Source organism: Lutjanus erythropterus, chromosome 13, assembly GCF_056507025.1.
Source record: "Lutjanus erythropterus isolate fLutEry1 chromosome 13, fLutEry1.hap2, whole genome shotgun sequence".
Classification (NCBI taxonomy): Eukaryota; Metazoa; Chordata; class Actinopteri; order Lutjaniformes; family Lutjanidae; genus Lutjanus; species Lutjanus erythropterus.
Genome location: NC_139329.1, coordinates 6,571,640 through 6,590,768, shown reverse-complemented (window position 1 = coordinate 6,590,768; position 19,129 = coordinate 6,571,640). Strand labels below are relative to the sequence as shown.

The following is a 19,129-nucleotide window of genomic DNA, read 5'->3' as shown; positions in this document are numbered from 1 at the left end:
TTTTCACACCCAGCAGCTGGACGTCTAAGTTCCTGAGCGAGAATTTCAGCAGAATCACATACGTAAGGTGGCTGCTAAGAAAGAAAGACTATGTGTCAATGTATGTGACAGCTGTCATCGCACTGAAAAAAACAAAAAAAAAAACATTTCTTTCCAGAAATAATGACCCCATTACTCAAGATCCACCACGGTCCTTGTTGTGAGCAGTTTCAGGTAGGAACTGTTGTCTTTCTACACTTACTTACAGTTACTACACTAAATGATTAATCAATTATTAAGTTAATCGCCAACTACTGTTTCTTGCGTGTTAATGCTGCAGCTGAACAACACACCTGTTAAATGACTGGCTGTTCGCGTGTCACTTGTATAACGCTCCATTACCAGGGTGTGTTCATGAGCCGGGGCACATTCATCATGTTTGCATTTAATGCATTTAAGCGTAAAGATCAAACATTTTATTAAACTGTTTTCTTGCTGCTTTTTATGGCGTGTCTATCACTGGTATATATCGTTATCATTTTATCTCCCAAGCCTGCGAGAGGTTCGTGCTTGTGGCAGTATGAGCTGTAAACATTAATGGTGACTTCCTTGGCTGAGCTTTAAGCTCTTGACCATGAATTGAGTTCCTTCCTTTGTGAAACTGCTTGAGTGACCAGGTCATGATTTCTGGAAAGAGACATCCCTATCTCTTTTTTTTTTGGGTGCTTTGAGCACCACAGCCTGTGTGCCATCTACTTCCAGGCACAACCAATATCTCCAAAACACTGCAACTCATGCCAAAACTACGGATTACTTTTAATTTGGGGTGAACTGTTCCTTTAAGGGTATCTCCGTACACCTTGAGTCAGATTTGCTGCAGTTGAAATAAAAAGAGGATAATGTGTGATTAACCTTTATCTTTTGGGGGTGGATGGTGTGATGAAATAACCCTAAAGTCTCAAAGTTTTAACAGCGTGTGTGAGAATGTGTGAAAATGTGTTTCAGCTGTTGCAAGTGACCACATCGTCAAACTGTGTTTACAACATTAACAGTGTGACAGTCACACAACTCCTCCATCCAGCACACACACACACACACACACACACACACACACACACACACACACACACACACACACACACACGTGTTGTATACCATCTTCAAATCTAATAATCTAAGAAAAAAGGAGTCTAAGTGTCCTTTTTTTTATAGTCATGACCCCTCAACAGCTGAAACCTGAAGCTCCAGAGAGGATTCAGAAGAAGGGAGGAAAATTGTTTTTAGAGCTGCAATGATTAGTTGATTAATCGATTACTTGATTGAAGGAAAATTAGCTGTCAGCTATTTTGATAACCTATTAAAGTTTCAGTCACTTTTCAAGCAACAAGTCAGATATTTGCTGGTTTCAACTTCTTCAGTCAGACGATTTGCTGCTTTTCTTTGTTATTCATGACAGTAAATGAAGAGTTTCGGGGTTTTGGACTGTTGTTTGGACAAAAGAAGCAATCTGATGATGTTACTTTGAGCTCTGGGAGATTGTGATGAGCACTTTTCAGAATTTTTTATATGCCAACTTATGCACCACTTTCTTACCACACGATCATTTGATTAATTATAAAAAATAATAATGAAAACAATTGTTAATCGCAGTTGTAATTGCTTTTGCTGATGCAGTTTTGTAACCCTTGTGTACCAGGTTGCAACCAGCAGGTCACAACACAGAGACTGACACACATGAGAGTGGGAAAGCCATGTAAATGTCAACTCTGCTGGTAAGAGATTTATGCAAACTCTCTGTTTCTCCCTCCTGACACAGAGAAACTCTCAGGAACAGAGACAGCGCTAAATTAGGTTTGAATTCATCCGCCAGCGAGTGATGGAAACTCTGTGGTTTGCCTCAAATTTGCCATGTTTGTAGTCCCCTCTGTCCCTGCTGGGACGAGACAAACCAGTTTCCTTCGCTTGCACTCACACACACACCTCTTGAATCATTCATTAACACCAACGACGCCCCCCCACCCCCTCATCTCAACCCCGCAGGTCTACCATATCACCTGAAAGCCCCTCCCTGTTCTGCTCCTTCACTCCTCCTCCTCCTCCTTACAGAAATTACACAAGCCTGACTCCTCCCTGTGTGTCTTTTTCCACTGACTCCTCATCTCCTCCCCTATAATCAATATCATCCAGGACGAAGAGGAGAGCAGGGAGTTCCTTCTCCCTCTCTCTGCCTCACAGAAAACGCCCAGTACAGTCAATTATACACCTGTTACTCACAGAGACACAGGCCCCTATCGGCTTTCCAACGCCTCAAAACCAGTAAAGTGTTTGGCACAGACACTGTGTGTGATACCACATTCAGTCACCAGCCACTTTAAAATCTGGCTTTTATTTATTATTAATTTAGCTGTCCAGGCACAGCTTGGGTCGAACTATTTTTAAGAGACATACTTGTCAAAAGAAGTCTATGTCAAACATGTTAGACAACTTCCAGGCAAAATATTTAAGAATCAACAGTAGGTCTGAAAATCGTGTAATTGTGTTTGACTGTTGTTACTAAGAGGCCACAGCCCTGCCTGGAGGCTATTGTTTCTTAACTATGGAAGCTCTGGAAGGCTAGTGAGAAAAAAATTCTGCTGATCCATTATTCAAGTCCGATCTAAATTGTTTTCTCCCCTTTCTTTGTGGTTTAACAGGCGGGGGGAAAGGTTTTGCTAAGATAATCTTTCTAAGTTTGTTTTTTATTTTCATCTGTGAAGCAGGTGGCAACAAAAAAGTTTAGCCAGGGTCTGAAAACTCTGAAAATAGTTGAAAAAAACAAAAAAATAGGAGTAAAACATTTATGTTTTCTTCCAGGTAGAGCTGCAACAATTCGATCGATCGAAAAAAAGTCAAAAATTTCAGGTTTCAGCTTCTATTTTTTTGGTTTCTCTACTCCTTTATGACAGTAAACTGAATAGTTTTTGGATTGTGGGCAAAACAAGACATTTGATGACATTTTCACCATTTTCTGACATTTTATAGACCAAACAACTATTAATCGATTAATCGACTATGAGAATAATCATTAGTTGCAGCCCTACATCCAGGTGTGTTTTAATTTTTCCATGCACTCTAAACATAAGGTACAAATAAGGCTGTGACCATAACTCTATTACCAAAATGCTGCGGCCATGTGATGCCACAGGACTGAGCTCATTACTGTCATCATGGCAAATTTTATTTTGATCTCATGTTATTCCACCGTACAATGCGTCATTTGAGATCAGTGCTTTCACACGCGAAAAATCAAGAATTCAGTCTCTGAATGATCGAAAGACTCAACCCAAGGCATCATGGGATTGCAAGTAGATGGCTAGCAACAACAACTGTTGTCCATGTGGAAAAATGGATAAATTATCACACAAGAACAAGATTTTCCTTAGTCTTGAGGCACTGCAGCATTTGTTGACTGACACAACCTGTACTGTACATTTACTGCCAGACTGACATCTTGCTGCTAACCTTTAGCATGGTCACTGCTCCTTGCTCTCAAACATGTGCACGCCACACACACACACACACACACACACACACACATTATTCCTTTAGAAAGCAACATAGCTCTTACGACAGTATCCTTCAGTGAAGTCCAATAAAATGCAATAATTTGGGCAGGTAATCTGCCATCCCGTGGGAACAGATTTCTTTTTCCCAGTGGTAAAAGAAAAAAACAAAAAGTCCATACCATCATGGCCCTAACAGCGTGTGTCAGCAAGTAGTGTGACATTACTGCCCTGTCTTTATTTTAGCTAGAAATGTAAATTAATTGGTGCTAATCTGCATTTAGTGTTAAATATTTCAAACTTAGTAAAAACTTTTTCCCCACTTGTTTCACAGATTTAAAAAAAAAAAATCAAGGAACTTAAATTTGCTCAACAAAACCTTTTTTCATCTGTTCTTAAAGCATAAAAACAGGAGAGAAAACAATTCAGATCAGACTCTAAAAAGGATCACCAAAATTTTGTTTTTCTCATTTGCCTCTTGGGGCTTCCATATTTACCTGTGGATCCTGAGGGAGAAGTATTTCAGGAGGAGAAAGATAGTGAGTTACCTACTATATGACAATTCTGTTGACATATTAAGACCTCTGTCACTTTATAACACTCAGCAAAGACTGGCCGATCCTACAGTGGAGACCTGTTTTTCTTCCTGTCTTTCTTGTTGTTAGTCTGCTGTGAGCTCACTGATCAGCTGACTGTGTAAGGGTCAGACAGGTACCCCCCGGCCCCCGGCTCTACCTGTGCCTCCTCGGCTCCGCTGTCCCTCTCCAGCTCCCCGATGTAGTACTGCTCCATCCACCGCCGGGCGTTCTGGGAGTGTCGGTGTGGGGGTCCTTCCAGCTCCTGGCTCACATCCTTGCCCGATCGGCGGAGAATCAGCGCCTCCCCTCCCGGGTGCATCCGCAGGAAAGCGGTCACGTCGTACACCCTGGTCCCCAGCAGCACCCAGCAGGAGTCCTTGGTGCAGTGGCGGGCCACCTCCCTCTCCGTGAAGAAACGGGGGGACGTGGACGGAGACATCCTTACAGCGAAGCGTCCACCTGAACCACAAACTGAACACAGAGAGGAGAGCAGAGACACCTCCTCAGAGGACCGTCGACTTGACTACTGAACCGAGAATTGAACTTAACACTCAGACTCCAAAGTATCGAGAAGACGACAGTGACAAGAGGCGGGGTCTGTGAGAGCTTCAAACACTCACAGAAAATCGTACATAAATCTTTTTGAGAGTCGCAGCAGCCCATAGAGGTATCAAAGCTGGAAACTTTTAAATAATGATCTGACTTGGAGCACTGTTCTTGTTTTATTAACAAAGTTTTACTTTTTAATAGCACTATTATCCACCTTAAAGTTGAAAACAGATGATTTTTACTTAGAAAACAGCACACGTACCCAATTCCGATATGTTCCGTGAATGCAGCATTACATCCAGATGCACCTGTTGCTCTGATAACTCTCGTCAGTGAAGATAACTCCGTATAGAGTAAAGAGATAATTATCATATAGTTTAATTAACAAATTTGCGTCTCTCAACGTGTGTTATTCAAAATAACTTTCACTATGAACACCAACTAACGAGAGACATAAAATTAAAAGACCTGTCATATAGCTTGGCATCATTTCCTGATCAATAAATATACCTCTATGCCCTGAAGCTCCTCAGAGGCGTTTACTGTCTAAAATGTAAAGCCAAAACTTATCCGACTTTTGCTTCTCGATAATATAACAGAAATCTTAATGCGCTCCTTAGCCACTTTGTTGAAGGGGTGTTCGTGTGTCATCTCCAAAACTAAAACATTCAAGTAAAGCCAGATCAAATTAGTTATATTTAAAATATATACGATAGAATATATGTTTAGCTCTTCCAAAACAGACGGCGTACTTCTGTTTACACATCCCCCTCAGCTTTATCAGCACCAAACAGACGAGCACAGCTGCTGCCTTCAAGTAGTGTCGGAAATTTTGTGTTCCACAGGTGAGCCCAGAATGAAACACAACACGACGTTAAAGAAAGCACTATTATTGAAGTGAAAATATTTTATTATTATCCAGGTTTAGTATAATATTGAATAGCGTAGAAGCGTTGACAGCAGTTACAAAACACGCTTGATTACGCAACGAGGGACTTTTAGGACATTATTTGATAAAATCAGGGAAGTTGCGGGGTGTAAGTGAAGGCAGCGTCAAACCCAGCACTTGTCCACGAGCGCCACCCTGCGTGTTTTGCTGAATATCCGACTGTGACGTCGTATGAAAATAACAATAGACAAAGTGTGAGTGAGTGTAAAGTATAAGTAGGTACATTAGACTTTGTTCACAGCGGCCTTTATGGCAGGAAACACTCAGCTAAACACAAGTGTTAAGGTTGATTCAAGTCAAACAGAGTCAGGGTGCTGCTACTTTGCATGTTGGCTCACTGGAAAGGCTCTGCTACAGTAAATGTAATATAAATGCCTTAAGCAGCTCTTATTAATATGACTGCTGTTAAAAAAAAGGTCTATGGCAGAAAAAACAATGCTCTTATGACAAGAAGTCTGCAGGTCTGACTCTGGACCTGTATGATAAAGTGCAGTCATAAATTAAAATAAAATGCAATTTAAATATCCACTGAACAGGTCTAAAATTAGGCCTAATTGCCCTAGAAACTGGCCCAGGACCAGTGTCAGACATAAACATAATTAAGCTATCATTTCTAATGTCAGAGTCACAGTTCAACACATTCATATCAGCCTTTATTGTTGTCTGTCACAGTGCCACATTGTCTGTTTTAAGTTTTAAGTGTCTTGCCAAGGAGCGTCTCACCAAAGGAAATAGGCCTAAGGAAGGGGCAGGTATGACACTGATTTACTGCTCTGCACAAATGTTTGGCATCACCTTAACTCTCTGGAAGCCCAGATCCACATGTGTTCAACTACAAAATAAGCTTCAGATAAGGAAGGGTCTCTCTGGAGAATAAGACCCTGTGTCTCCATGAAATAAAAATAAAGATTACATAAAAAATGAATGTATAGAATATACAGCTCACAATACAAAGTTATGCATCGCTCTAAATTATTGCCAACTGCAAGAAAATGAAAAAACAGATGAATGCATATACAGTATATAGTGTGTTGTCTTACAAGTGAATAAAACAATTTCTTAACATGTTTGAGGTAGAGTGGTGTAGAAAACAGCAGAGGGCAGAAAAGGACCAAAGTATAAATATGCACTACAAAAGGAGCTCAAGTAGAAAGAGGCCAAAATATTATTAAATATAATCAAATTGTTTTGTTTTGAGCTATGGGGTAAGCAAGTTTTGCTTGGCTATAGTACTTAAAGCTAAGACCCTAAAACACTTTTTTAAAAAAAGGCAAATATTTCACTTATTTAAGAAATACTTAAAAGCAGATGTTTGTTCTCTTCATTGAGCTGACTTTTAGAATTTCTGTGTTAATTTAAGATTTATGTTTAAAGAAGAAAAAAGCTTGGAAGACTTTCTTCAAAAAGCAAGATAAAATCAATTGACTGTCTCAAATTAAGGCCCCAGAATTATTCTTATTTTTAGTGTTTTTTAATTAAAACAGTTAAAAAAAACTGCTAAGCTTCACTGAAATTATTCACTCATTATATTGACAATATTGAGTCTATCATTCAGTGAGGAATTAAATTTGTGAGTAAGAGAGAAAGAGCTAAACTAAGCTAAACTTAGACTCAAAGTGAAACTTGGTGCCGTATAGTTGTATACAGTTTTCTGGAAGTAATGACAATTTTTCTTTCTTTCATATCTGATAATAATGCTTGAAGGATCTGTCTGCATCATTTAACCAAATGTGCTGCTGCACTGTGACTCATTAGTTTGTATTTAGAGCTGAAAATGTACTAAGAAACTAGTATGAGTTCTGCTATCTGCTAAGACTCCTGGTAACCCATTTCCAGTTAATTTCCTGTGTAGCACAGAGAGTCTTTTAGTCAGTTTACAACAGGTCATTTGAACATACAAAAATGAGAAATATGGCAAGGCAAGTGTACAATTCAACATATATTTAAAATAAATGTGTGTCTGCTAATGAATAAATTGTTTCTTGGGTTTAATTTGAGCTTTTCCTTCAAAGAACTTTATTTGGAAATCAACAACTGTGTGTAAACTCAACACAACAAATTAAACTCTCATGTCTCAAAACTTTGTCTGGATCAGATGTTCACAATATAGGGGTTGTGACCCCTCAAGTCCTAACAAAATCTGAGGGAAGTCAGCTGTCAATTATGGTATAAAACAGCACTACAGCACTATATTGACCTGCAACTTTTAAGGAATTTGATAAAAGATATTTTGTGTTTGTATTTTGTGATTCCTGTGAATCATTTCCAGTGAGAAACATGTTTTCTTCAATTACAAACAATTTTTTCAGAGGACAGAGGACTGATAGAGATCTGAACATTATGATGTCACAGTGAAGTTGACCTTTGACTTTTTAGATATAAAAAAAAGTCATCACCTCATCATTTTACCCTATTAGATATTTGTGTGCGATTATGTCTTAATTTGCAAATTAATTTTTGAGTTATGGCAAAAAATGTCTTTAGGGAGGTCACCGTGACCTTTGACCTTCGACTACCAAAATCTAATCAGGTCATCTTTGGCTCTGAGTGAACATTTGTGTCAAGTTTGAAGAAATTCCCTCAAGGTGTTCTTGAGATATTGCACTCATGAGAACAGCACTCCACTCAAATTTTATGAAACAGAACATGCTCTACATTAGGTGACAATATGGTCACAACAAAAATAACTACTGCATATTTAAAACAAGAGGGAACAGAGCCATTAGCTAGACAAGGAGGACTGTATTAATTGTGTTGCAAAAAAAAGTACTTTGAAAGAGCGTGAGTGTCTGGAAATGATATCGGCAAAATATTTTTGTCTTGCTGCTTTAGCGGATTGCTGATAATTGACAAGGGAGCCTCTCATCATGTCATATGAGACTTGCAGCTCTTTTTTCTATTTTCTCTCAGCTTTCCTGCATAATTTCCTAAGAGTGCAGGCGCCATCATTGCCAGGGTTGAGTTGTATTTTTAGGTTTCCTGATACTGAGCGGGGCAACAGAGTCCAGGATTACTGCACAGGAAGAGTTAAACTGCGTTCAGGCAGGAAGAGTGTGCCTCAGTGCAGCGGGGCAGGGAAGACCACTATGAAACAAGGAGGAAAACGTGACGCACATGTGATCTGAGATCATCATATCCTCCACAGCCAAAGAGGGAATGGTCAGACCGGGAGTCCATAATACCAAGAAATTCAGTTGCTCTGACATTTGATGAGAGGTCAACATGAGAATTAAACTCACCAGCAATAAAAACTGACAGTTTACTAAAACTACAGATAAAAACTCCTGACTGACCCACCAGTTTTAAACATCAGGACTTCAAAACGAGAATATTAATTTGTACCAGTGAGAGTGCACTTTTGGCAGTTTCTGAAGAGGGCAGCTAAGACGCCCTCACGACTGTTGGACCGAGGGCAGCTGTAAAAGTCATAGCCAGGGGGACACACTTCCAGCTGGCTGTGTTCACTGGGTTTCAGCTAGACTTCTGTCAGAACAAAATCACTTAGAATGAGTCTTATTCGAAAGAGACCTCACATTTAGCAGAGCCAGATTACACAGTGGCAGGTGAAGAAAAGCAGGGACACTGTAGTTTTTTTTAATGCCATTAGGACGGGACAGCCTGTCTGTCACAATAGATTGAATGAGGAAAGCCACGGCTGAGGGGTTTAATGACAGGTGGGGTCAGTAGAAGGAGATATCATGAAACCATCGAGAAAGAAGAAGGTACTGGTGTGTGTTGTGTGTGAGTGATACCATCTGACTTTAAAAAGGAAGAACAATCCCAAAATAGATTAAAATTGTCAATGAAGCCCAGGTTGTGAGCCCTGCAAGTGGACTAGAGCCATGTGTGGAGGCCAAGGACGTTCTGATCCACGGCCAAGTGTGGGAATTGGACCACTGATAAAAACTTTGCACAGCTGCTTAAAAAGTTTAAAAGTTTGTTCAAATTCATTTTTGTCAGCTATTTATCCATCAAGATTTTTTTGGTGCTTTGAGCACCACAAGCTGTGCGCCATTTAGTCCCACTACACTGAAGACAGGTAGACATCTCTATGGCTGATATCTCCAAAACTCTGCCACTCACATCAAGAAAATCTAGACAGATAAATAGCGCTACAGGCTAAGGGAAAAACATGCATTTTTGGAACTTGGAGTGAAGTGTCCCTTTAAGTAGCACATATCTGATTCATGTGTTGAGACATTGAGTTTGAATGATGGTTTGGACAGTTTGTTGTGTTGACAGTTACGCCCGTCTCCTATTTCTTTTCTTTACAAACTAGAAAACACATCAGAGTGAGTGTGCCTCACATCTATTGTCTCTTCCCATCACTGATGTGTAATATTGTACTGACTGATGATATTTAACGCACCGATGCGTCCCATTGTTAAGACACGTCACCTTAGACTGTGTGACGCCTGCTTCCCTCCTCACGATCGCTTATTGTCCACCTGTTCTTCAACGCTTGTCTCATCTCTCTCTCTTCTTTATTGACATCCCTCTGTCTCCTGCTCTCCCTCCAGTCTTTCTCAGTTGTCACACTCCTCTACTTTTTTCCTCATTCCCTAAATTACAGCTGCTTCTAAATATACTCGGTGCAACAAAAGAGCCCTTAATAATAGACTGTGTGTCAGTGTACATGTAACCTGAAGCAACAGGTTGTGTGTGTGTGAGAGATGACGAGAGTGACCTCACTGTGGTGATGTCAGAAGTAGGCTGGGTTATTTTGTCTCCTCTGCAGAATGATTGGCTTATCATTTGGCCTGGTCATGAAGGCGTGTATAAGAAGGCGACAGTTCACATCCTGATTATTATTTCTTTACCACAGAGCATCAACAACTCCTCCATGGCTACTGTCGTCCCTGTGAGTATCCATGGTGTGTGTGTTTGTACATGTGCGTGCGTGTCTTAAACTTGCTCAGTTCAGTCAGAATTACTCAGTCATAGAACCACAGTGTATTTTGAGTGTTTGCACTGAGTAGAAGTAGAAATAAGTGTTCAATTGTGTGTAATAGTGTTTAATTGTGTTTTAAAGTGACTGTTAAATGCGATCAGGCAGCACAGCAGTTAAAAACAAACCCAGAGGAAGTGATCTACCATGATGAAAGTGAAAAGTTCAGTATTTTGGGAAGCCTGTATGATAAATGTTCACATTCATACTCTAAAAACTGAACATATTTGTTCATATATTTGTAATCAGAATACAAATTAATTTGTCAAATGTAAGAATACTGAAGGATAGTTACTGAGAATGTGTGTGTTGTTATCAAAACACTTCTCTCTACATGACCAGTTTAAGATACTGTAGCAGGTCATCTATTGTGTCCATGTGTGTGTTCCAACAACTGTTGGGAGGCAAATCTGCATGATCAAGTGTCGCTCCTGTAAATGAATCTGCAGAGCTGAATTCTCTTTGTGTGGTCGATCCTCCGTGCATGTGTGTGTGTGTGTGTGTGTGTGTGTGTGTATGCGTGCGTGTCTTGGGTTTCTGATGGAGAGGGTGATTAAGTCTGCAAGAGGAAGGCTTGTGGGCTAATTAAAATGGCGCAATGTGTGTGTCAGAGTGTAACATTTGAAGTGTGAATGACAGAGGCACGCAGCGGAGACTGCAGCAGCTCACATGGCCTCATTTTGCCTGAACTACAGTGTCTATCTACAGCATCTATCATGCCCCACTAGATTAAAAGGCCAGTAATAGCAATTTGCAATTAAATAGTTGTATATCAGTATCTCCCATGCATTTATGGTGTTAATTTAGAAAGTAACACAATCTGGCAATCTACTCCATAATTCAGAGTTATACAGTACTAGGAAGGATGAAATGCACAAACTTTGCATGTTGGATTGTTTCAAAAGAAGTCTTTTAGTTGCCTGTGAACCTTACAATAACCCGCATGTCACTGGATCCATAACACAAATACCATGAAGTTTACATTATGAGAAAAGTGTGCAAGTATATGTAATAAATTATTCATAGAACATAAAACTGAATGCATGCTGTATGTTATATTGTGGAGTGGAAGATTCCATATCTAAAGACAGAAAGAGTCATGAAGATTTTGGGATCACGCATGGGAAATTAATTATAATATCGAAATTTTAATCTTGAAAATTCTGGAATAAATATCTAAAAAAAAAGTAACAAATTAGTAAAAAAAAAAAACTTTTTATGACAATATTGAGATTAAATAATATTAAATACACAGTACTATTTTGCATGACCCTATCTCTGTTTCCATAGAGTAGGAATGCAGCCTGTGTATGTATACATGCATCTATATATACTATATAACTGCATTAAATATGTATATATGTGTATAGACAGTGATAGTATGTATGCAGGTATTTGTATATATGTATGTAATCTATCTATGCAGTGTATCACATCATATGACAGCCTTCTCTCTTTCTCTCTGCTTCCTCCATGACTCCCAGTTTGCATCCTGCTATGCCAGTGTTCAGCCCCTGCAGCTGTTTGGTAGGGGACCCAGAGGGGGCAACTATCTGTCATTCCTCACACACCGGGGCCCTCGCTGCGCCCCACGACCCCGCCTGGCATGCCACGCTCCAAAGATGACCCTGAGACAGATCTGCCGCATGCTGAAGGTGATGAAGCAGGTCAGGAACAGAGAGGCTGCCGCCGCAGCTGCTGCCGCCAGGTGAGGAACAACCCAGAACCAGAACTGTAGTGTCTTCACAAAGACATACTGTCTCACTGCTTTCCTGTCATTTACTGTGGACTCTGTGCTGTCAAATAACCTCCATGCTGATGATTAGCAGATACAACGTTTCCCTTCTTAGCTTAGCATTTTGGCATGCATACATTTGCTTATTAGCACTAAATACAAAGTACAGCAGAGGCTGATAGAAATGTCATTAAACCAAAGTACCAGACAAATCCATTCACTAGAATACATGTTATGGGGAACATGAATAAGATTCGTGCCAATTCATCATCTAGATTGAGGGTCTGCAACCTGCAGCTCCGGAGCAGGATGTGATGTGACACTGGCAAAAAAAAAAAGTTATATAGAAAATAATAATGGATATTTCTCTAACATTTTAATTTATCATTGTTGTAGGTCTATGAAAAAAGTGAGACTCAAAATTTCAAGGCAACATACTGCGATAGAGTTTTGAGTTTTGAGGCCAACTCAAACTGTTTTTAATTAATGTTCAAGTTTTGAAAAAAGTTTTAATCAACTAGTAATTTTTTGTTGAGATAATTTCCTTTTCTTATTTACATAAACTTAAATTTTTGAGTTTTACAAACCCCCAAAATTTCTTGGTCATCTTCTTGACCAAATTTTGATGTTTTTTTTTAGTTTACAAAACTCAAAGATTCAAGTTTATCAAAAGAAGACATAGGTTGGGAAATTTCTTAAAGTTTATTTCAGAACATAGGAGTTTGAGTTGGGCACAAAACTCCAAAATCTATTCCAGTACACTGACTTGAAATTTTGAGCTGTCTAAGCTTTTTTTTTAACAGAGTAAAGTGATTCTTACATTTGCAAACTGTAAAAATATGTTGCCTATACACCAAATTAAAACAAAAGAGAGAATCTAATAGATATCTTGATAGATGTTATGCTTGATATGTGAACATTTTGACCTGATGGTGGTGCCATCTGCAATGTCAGGAACACCTAACTCATTCAGCTTCATCCTGTAAGGACCAAGACTATCTGTACCAAAGTCCATGACAATACATCAGATATTTGTTGATATTTCAGTTTGCTCCAAAGCCAAACAACACTGCTGTACGACTGAAAGCGTGGCTGAAAATTGGATAATGTGACATTTTTGGATAATATGTTTTTAGCTCATGACACGTCAATCATAACAAAAATTGCGAATCAGAGAATGGGGAATAATTTTTTTCTGCTGTTAGGACACCAACAACATGTTTAAGCCTCATACAAAACAGATAAAGATCAGATTAGATGTCCACTAACAGGCACACTGTGCTTCTCTAATGGTAAAATAATATAATATTAGGTAAAATAAATAAATCATGCACTACCAGTTACAAACCATTGATAAGAAGAACAGCTTCTGTATTACCAGGTTGTAAAACATTTAAAGTGTTTATTTTGTTTATTTAGTAATAATGCAGTTATAACTGTTAATAACGCCTCATAAATGTTTAATAAATAATTAAAGGGGTAATTCTGATTATTTGAAGCAGGGTTGTATCATGTATGTATTGATAGTCAGTATATTGAGTACAGTGGGTGGAGGTCGCCACACCCACAGCTTGGAGAAGAGGAGGTACCAGTACAGAAGCAACGTAAGATACTGCTGTAAACAGTCAGCAGCAAAACGCATTTTAGCCACCTAAAAAAAAAAAAAAATCACTTTAAGTGTATGCTACATTTAGGTTAGTTTCCCCTCTTTACTTTGCTGTCAGACAGACTTCTCTTGTGAGCAAATGCTGTTATATATAAGCTAAATATCACTCTCTCCGAAGCAACCAGTCTCCATGGGAGAAATCTGTAATTTTACCTCACAGAACATGGGAGCTGCTTGCCTACCGCTACCACGATCATTAGTTTGTTTGTGTTTTTGCGTAACTTTGCCGTTTTAAAGATGTAGTTCAGATTCACCAAAGTCAGATTATGGCACAAACAAAGTAACTGATCAAGGCAACAATAGACCAGCAACTCCAGGTAAAGTGATTCTTTTTGCCAAGGGAGTCTGGTTGCTTTGGAGAAAGTGATACCTGGCTTTTCTAGTCAGATTCCTATCAGAAAAGGCTGTCTGATGGCAAGATAAAGCTGTGAATATGCTCTAAATATAGCGTATACTTAAACTGATAATGATTTTTGCCGCTGAGCCTGTCCACAGCAGTATATTCTTTAGCTTCCTACACCAGTACTCCTGCTGCTTCTTTAAACTGGGAGCATGCCAAATGACCATGGAAACATGTCTCATAGAAACATCAAAAAATCTTAACTAGCCCTTCAAGCGTCTGTAAAGGAGCATTAATAATATACAGGTAATATACAGCTAATATTATACAGCTCTAGTGCCACCAACACTACAGCACAGGTTGGTAATGTGATTACTACTGTTTTATTGATGATTGAATATATTAAAGAAGCACTGATTCTTCAGGAATAATGATGCTGACAAGTATGGATGGTTAAGTGTAGTATTATTACATTATTGATGCATTTAGGGAGGATAATAACCGTGTTTGTGCTGGTCCAGACTGGACTGTGATCACACCACTGGCCACAGGAGTCTACGGTTAATAATTAAATACTTTCGTGTCACTGCCAGAACAAACAATCACATTTGCTCCTCTCATTTCTCTGCCTCCGTGTCCTGTTTCTCTCTCTGTACAGGAAGCAGGGGTCTGCAGCTCCGGCCCCGGCGTCGGCGTCGCCCAGCACCAAGTCGGAGAAGAAATGCATCCCGAGCTGTCTAAGACACAAACGCAGCATAAAACGTGTCGGCTGACCCTGGAGCCCTGGCCGACCGCAGACGACCCCTCAGCCCCCAGCAGAAACCCGTTTGCCACCCAGTTACCACTCTCGCAGTGACATGGGAGATTATCAGTCCTCTGATGGGAAAGTTCATTCAGATTATTCTAATTTGGACAGCCGTTCGTGTGCCTGAAGATGCTGGAGGACGATGTTTGCTTGACTTGCGGTCTGGTCAGAAAAGGAAGGCATGTGTATTAGAAAGTGGAGCCTCCCCTTTGAGTATTTTTTTTTAAAGAGACAAAAATATCATAATAATTTTTAAAAGGCTTCCTTAGTGTTTTTGTTGTTCAGTAGAGTCATTCTGTGCATTTCATTTCTTTGGTCCCCTCCAGTCTTCATATCCAGGACATAATTTTTCCATCTGATCCTCGTGAGGAACTAAAATTCTATCAGGCTGCCTCCTCCTCTTATCCTCATCCCCACAGGACTGTTTTTTTTAATTCACTGTGTCTATTATGTTTTTTAATCCATATGATAAATTAATTTGTTTGCTAATTAAAGAACAAATGGCGTACCAGTCGTCTGCTGAAGATTACAGCTATCATATTAAAAAGTCAAATACAGAAAGGATATGACCATATCTGTCAGATGTGGTTTAACTAAAATGAATTAAATGGCAGCTCTTTCCTCTGTTCTTTGCATGCAGTGTTGTTTTGTGAATTTGTCTCTTAAATGTGCAATAAAATTTTAAGAAATCAATTAGAACAAATTTTGACTGCATACCCAGTCTTTGTGTTTGTATGAAGAACATAACAGCATGAAAACCTGGCTTCTAGTCTTTAGTACTTCTCTAGAAAATTAAATATACATGAATTAAAAAAAAATCAAGGTTGTAAAAACAACATTTCTAAGAATTCACAAAAAATAAATAAAAGTAACACTTGTTTTGGGTCTCTGTAGCCACATTTAAATACCTAATATATGTCTTTTTTAAGCTAAAACTACACATATTAGAGTGACCTTTTACTGAGACCAGTCCAAGACACTGTGCAATAATCCTGCTGTTTAATCAGCATCTCTACATGCCACACCACACCTAAGACAAATAAACTAATGATCTAAATTAAAATAAGTTAAAAAAAAAAACTCTTCTTCTGCTCCATATATATTATAAACAACCCACTGACACTGAGAAAAATAACTTGATAAATTAATAGACTTTCATGGTTCCCAAACAATGAATTCTACTGACTTTACTGACTTTCCCTCTGACGCCACCATGAACTGGTATTCATGGTTTTGAAATATCTAAAGAACTACTGGGAGAATTGTCATTGAATCTGGAGCACACACTCATGTGACTCAGAAAGAGACGAAGTGCAGAAGAGAAGTTTTCTGTCACCCTCATAGCAACTGACATGGATTTTTTTTTTTAATGATTGGTTTGTGGAATTAATTGTGTAATTTTCATGATGAATCTCCGAACACAAACATGACCAGTTCAAACCCAATACAGGAAAGAGTACAAAAACCTACAGTAGATGACAATATTTTGAATTATTTCTAATTTCATATGCTTACTGAGGCATTAAGACCCTAAATGACACGGTTAAAAGACTATTTGGGTTTACAGATGTTTTAACTTTTAGGCTACATCCAAACCAAAATCTTTTTTTAAAAACGTTATTTGAAACAGCTGTTTTGGCACTGTTTCAAGAATAATCCCCATCCGTACTAACACGCCTGAAAACACATATCCCATGACTATTCATGTACATGGGCATGCATGTTCCCAGGAAACAGGAAGCAGTCAGATACCAAGAGGATGAAAATGATTTGTCTTTTTTTCCCATCATACCCGTATTTACGATGTCTGTTTGTGTCTAAAGACACAGGATAACCAAAGCTGTCGTAACACGTAGTAGTAAACTTTCAAACATTTGTCAGGGTTGTCCACATGCATTAGCATCTGGAGTCTTTCTTGTCACTCATGTAATACAATGTGCATGCTGAACTTTGTAAGTAGCCTTTAGCCCTGCCAGCCATGTCGTGGTGTCCACAGTGTGGCTGTCAGCCGTTTGAAACTGTGACAAAATAATTATTAAAATAACAAAAACTAAAAATTATAAGTCAACTAAGTCTTATTGTGTTTCACGCACGACACAGACCCCAGTCTTCTGAGTAAAAGTCCTGTGTTTGACCCACTCATCCAACACAACCTGCAACCCATTTGGACTTCTTTTTGCTCTGTATACTACTGTATCTTTGATTTTTACGTTATGTTATGTTATGTTATGTTATGTTATGTTAATTTATTTTTTCAATAAACAAAACATACAAAAGTTCGAGACAAAAATCAACAACAACAAAAAAACGGAGCACAAAGGAGCTTCCATAATTTCCCATAATTTAAAGCAACCTAAAGTAGTTGGCAAAATTATACAAGAATGCTGTAAATGAGGGAAGAATATATCTACCCAGAATAACCACAAGATTAACAGTGTCAGAAAAATTTGCTTCCAAGTTGTTCACAAATATCATTGTAGGTTAATGGAGTTATGTTGTCCATTTTCAGTGATAAACAGTTATGTATTTCAGACCAGAGTTAAAATTAATCACCATTAAAGTAAAGGCTTTGTTCGTAATATTGTACATGTAGATGAGTGTCATGTGATCCAGAGGAAAGGTGGTCAGATGGAAAAGAACTGACCAAAGAGGGACCACAAGGTCCAGAATGATTCATGTGTTGACTAAATACTGTGGAAACTACAGCTCACCAGTACCTCTTCACACAGGAAACAGAGAGCAGGCTGTGTGTGTGTGTGTGTGTGTGAGAGAGAGAGAGAGAGAGAGAGAGAGAGAGACCTGAGACTCAGGGCCTTATGACCAGACAGTACCCACTGTTGATCAGACATGTGTGCTGCTGAATGTTTCATGGCCAAGATGCTAAAAGGGTAATTCAGTGATCCTGTGCGTCCTGGTATATGTCTCTCTATACGTATGTGTGTGTGTGAGTACCTGAACGTGAGTGAGGAGTCAGGTTGTAGAACAGGAAGCCATAGCTCTGGTTTCTATACAAGGAGAAACTGATACTACACAACACACACACACACACACACAACAACAACAACAATTACATTGATCTGTATAAACAACTACAATACAGGCTTTAAATTATAAAATAAACTAACAACAAGCAGTAATATGATAAAATGTATTATAGCGGTTTAGAAGAATTGGAACTTGTGCGGTTAAATCGTGTGCAACAAAAAGTAAATCAGTGTTTTAACATGAACATATAGTCTGTTTGAATTAGGCAGATGCTATGAACACCCAGGTGGCAGTGCTCAACATTGCTATTTGCACCTAGGTGTAAATTGCCATATTGGCCATACTGCTGTCAGAGACAAGCACCTTGATGTCTGTAGTCAACAATGCTATTTGGTCAGGTGGTTTTACGACCTGAAAACCACCTGACCAGCCAGACAGCGGAGTAGACACACCCCCAGCATTTCAGACGGGAGAGAACTGCTCATTTTCTTAATGATTTTGAGACTTAATTTCATATGTTTTGCGATTTCTGTATCAGGACATCATTCAAATTTAGCTGGGTGGTTAATAACACATTTCTGTGGTGTGACAAGCTCACATTTACAAGACCTTTAATATAATGAACCTGTTCACCTGTTTACACATCCAGCAACTACTGGGCAACTTTTGCATTCGTTGGGAGCCATGTTTGTGTTGATCAGTTTAAGTCCAATATTAAGCTCGGTTTTGGTCTCCACCAACTCCTGAGGGAAATATCTGGCTCTTCAGCTCCTAAATGCTCCACTATGTTCACCAGCTACTTGCTAACTTTGTCTGACTGCTGTGTGTCGCTAGTAGGTCACTGGTAAGTACGTACTGTGAGTTTGTGTAATACAAAAGCAGAGAGAGCGACATCCACCATTTCAACTGGCTGTGTGCTTCATATAACAGCTTTACACAACCCGAGCTCGACTTTCATACTCAAACACACACTTACACACCGAGTTCATCAGCTGATTGGTGTCCACCACTCTCATTAAGAGGCTCAGTGTCTGTTCTGTGCAGGTCTGTGCT

General features: G+C 39.1%; 2 protein-coding genes across 3 annotated transcripts in view; one reads left to right on the top strand and one right to left on the bottom strand.

Annotated features, from left to right (window-relative positions):
* Positions 1 to 5,006, bottom strand: part of fa2h (fatty acid 2-hydroxylase) — a 49,188-nt gene extending 44,182 nt beyond the window's left edge. Inside the window, exons 1-2 of the mRNA XM_084733582.1 lie at positions 4,911 to 5,006; positions 4,257 to 4,570 (exon numbers count right to left, since the gene is read on the bottom strand). Coding sequence (XP_084589708.1) covers positions 4,257 to 4,570; positions 4,911 to 4,941 — 345 coding nt within the window. The 5' untranslated portion in view covers positions 4,942 to 5,006. The remainder of the gene's footprint in view (positions 1 to 4,256; positions 4,571 to 4,910) is intronic.
* Positions 4,545 to 15,924, top strand: LOC146316090 (uncharacterized). 2 transcript variants are annotated; one of them, XM_084733584.1, is made up of 4 exons: positions 4,545 to 4,694; positions 10,423 to 10,458; positions 12,030 to 12,253; positions 14,945 to 15,924. In XM_084733584.1, exons 2-4 carry the CDS (start codon positions 10,441 to 10,443, stop codon positions 15,057 to 15,059), a joined length of 357 nt encoding a protein of 118 aa, XP_084589710.1. In that variant the 5' UTR covers positions 4,545 to 4,694; positions 10,423 to 10,440; the 3' UTR covers positions 15,060 to 15,924. The 2 variants fall into 2 exon arrangements, with proteins under 2 accessions (XP_084589710.1, XP_084589709.1); XM_084733583.1 differs by lacking the exon at positions 4,545 to 4,694 and having other exon boundaries at positions 9,408 to 10,458.
* The last annotated feature ends 3,205 nt before the right edge of the window (positions 15,925 to 19,129 follow it).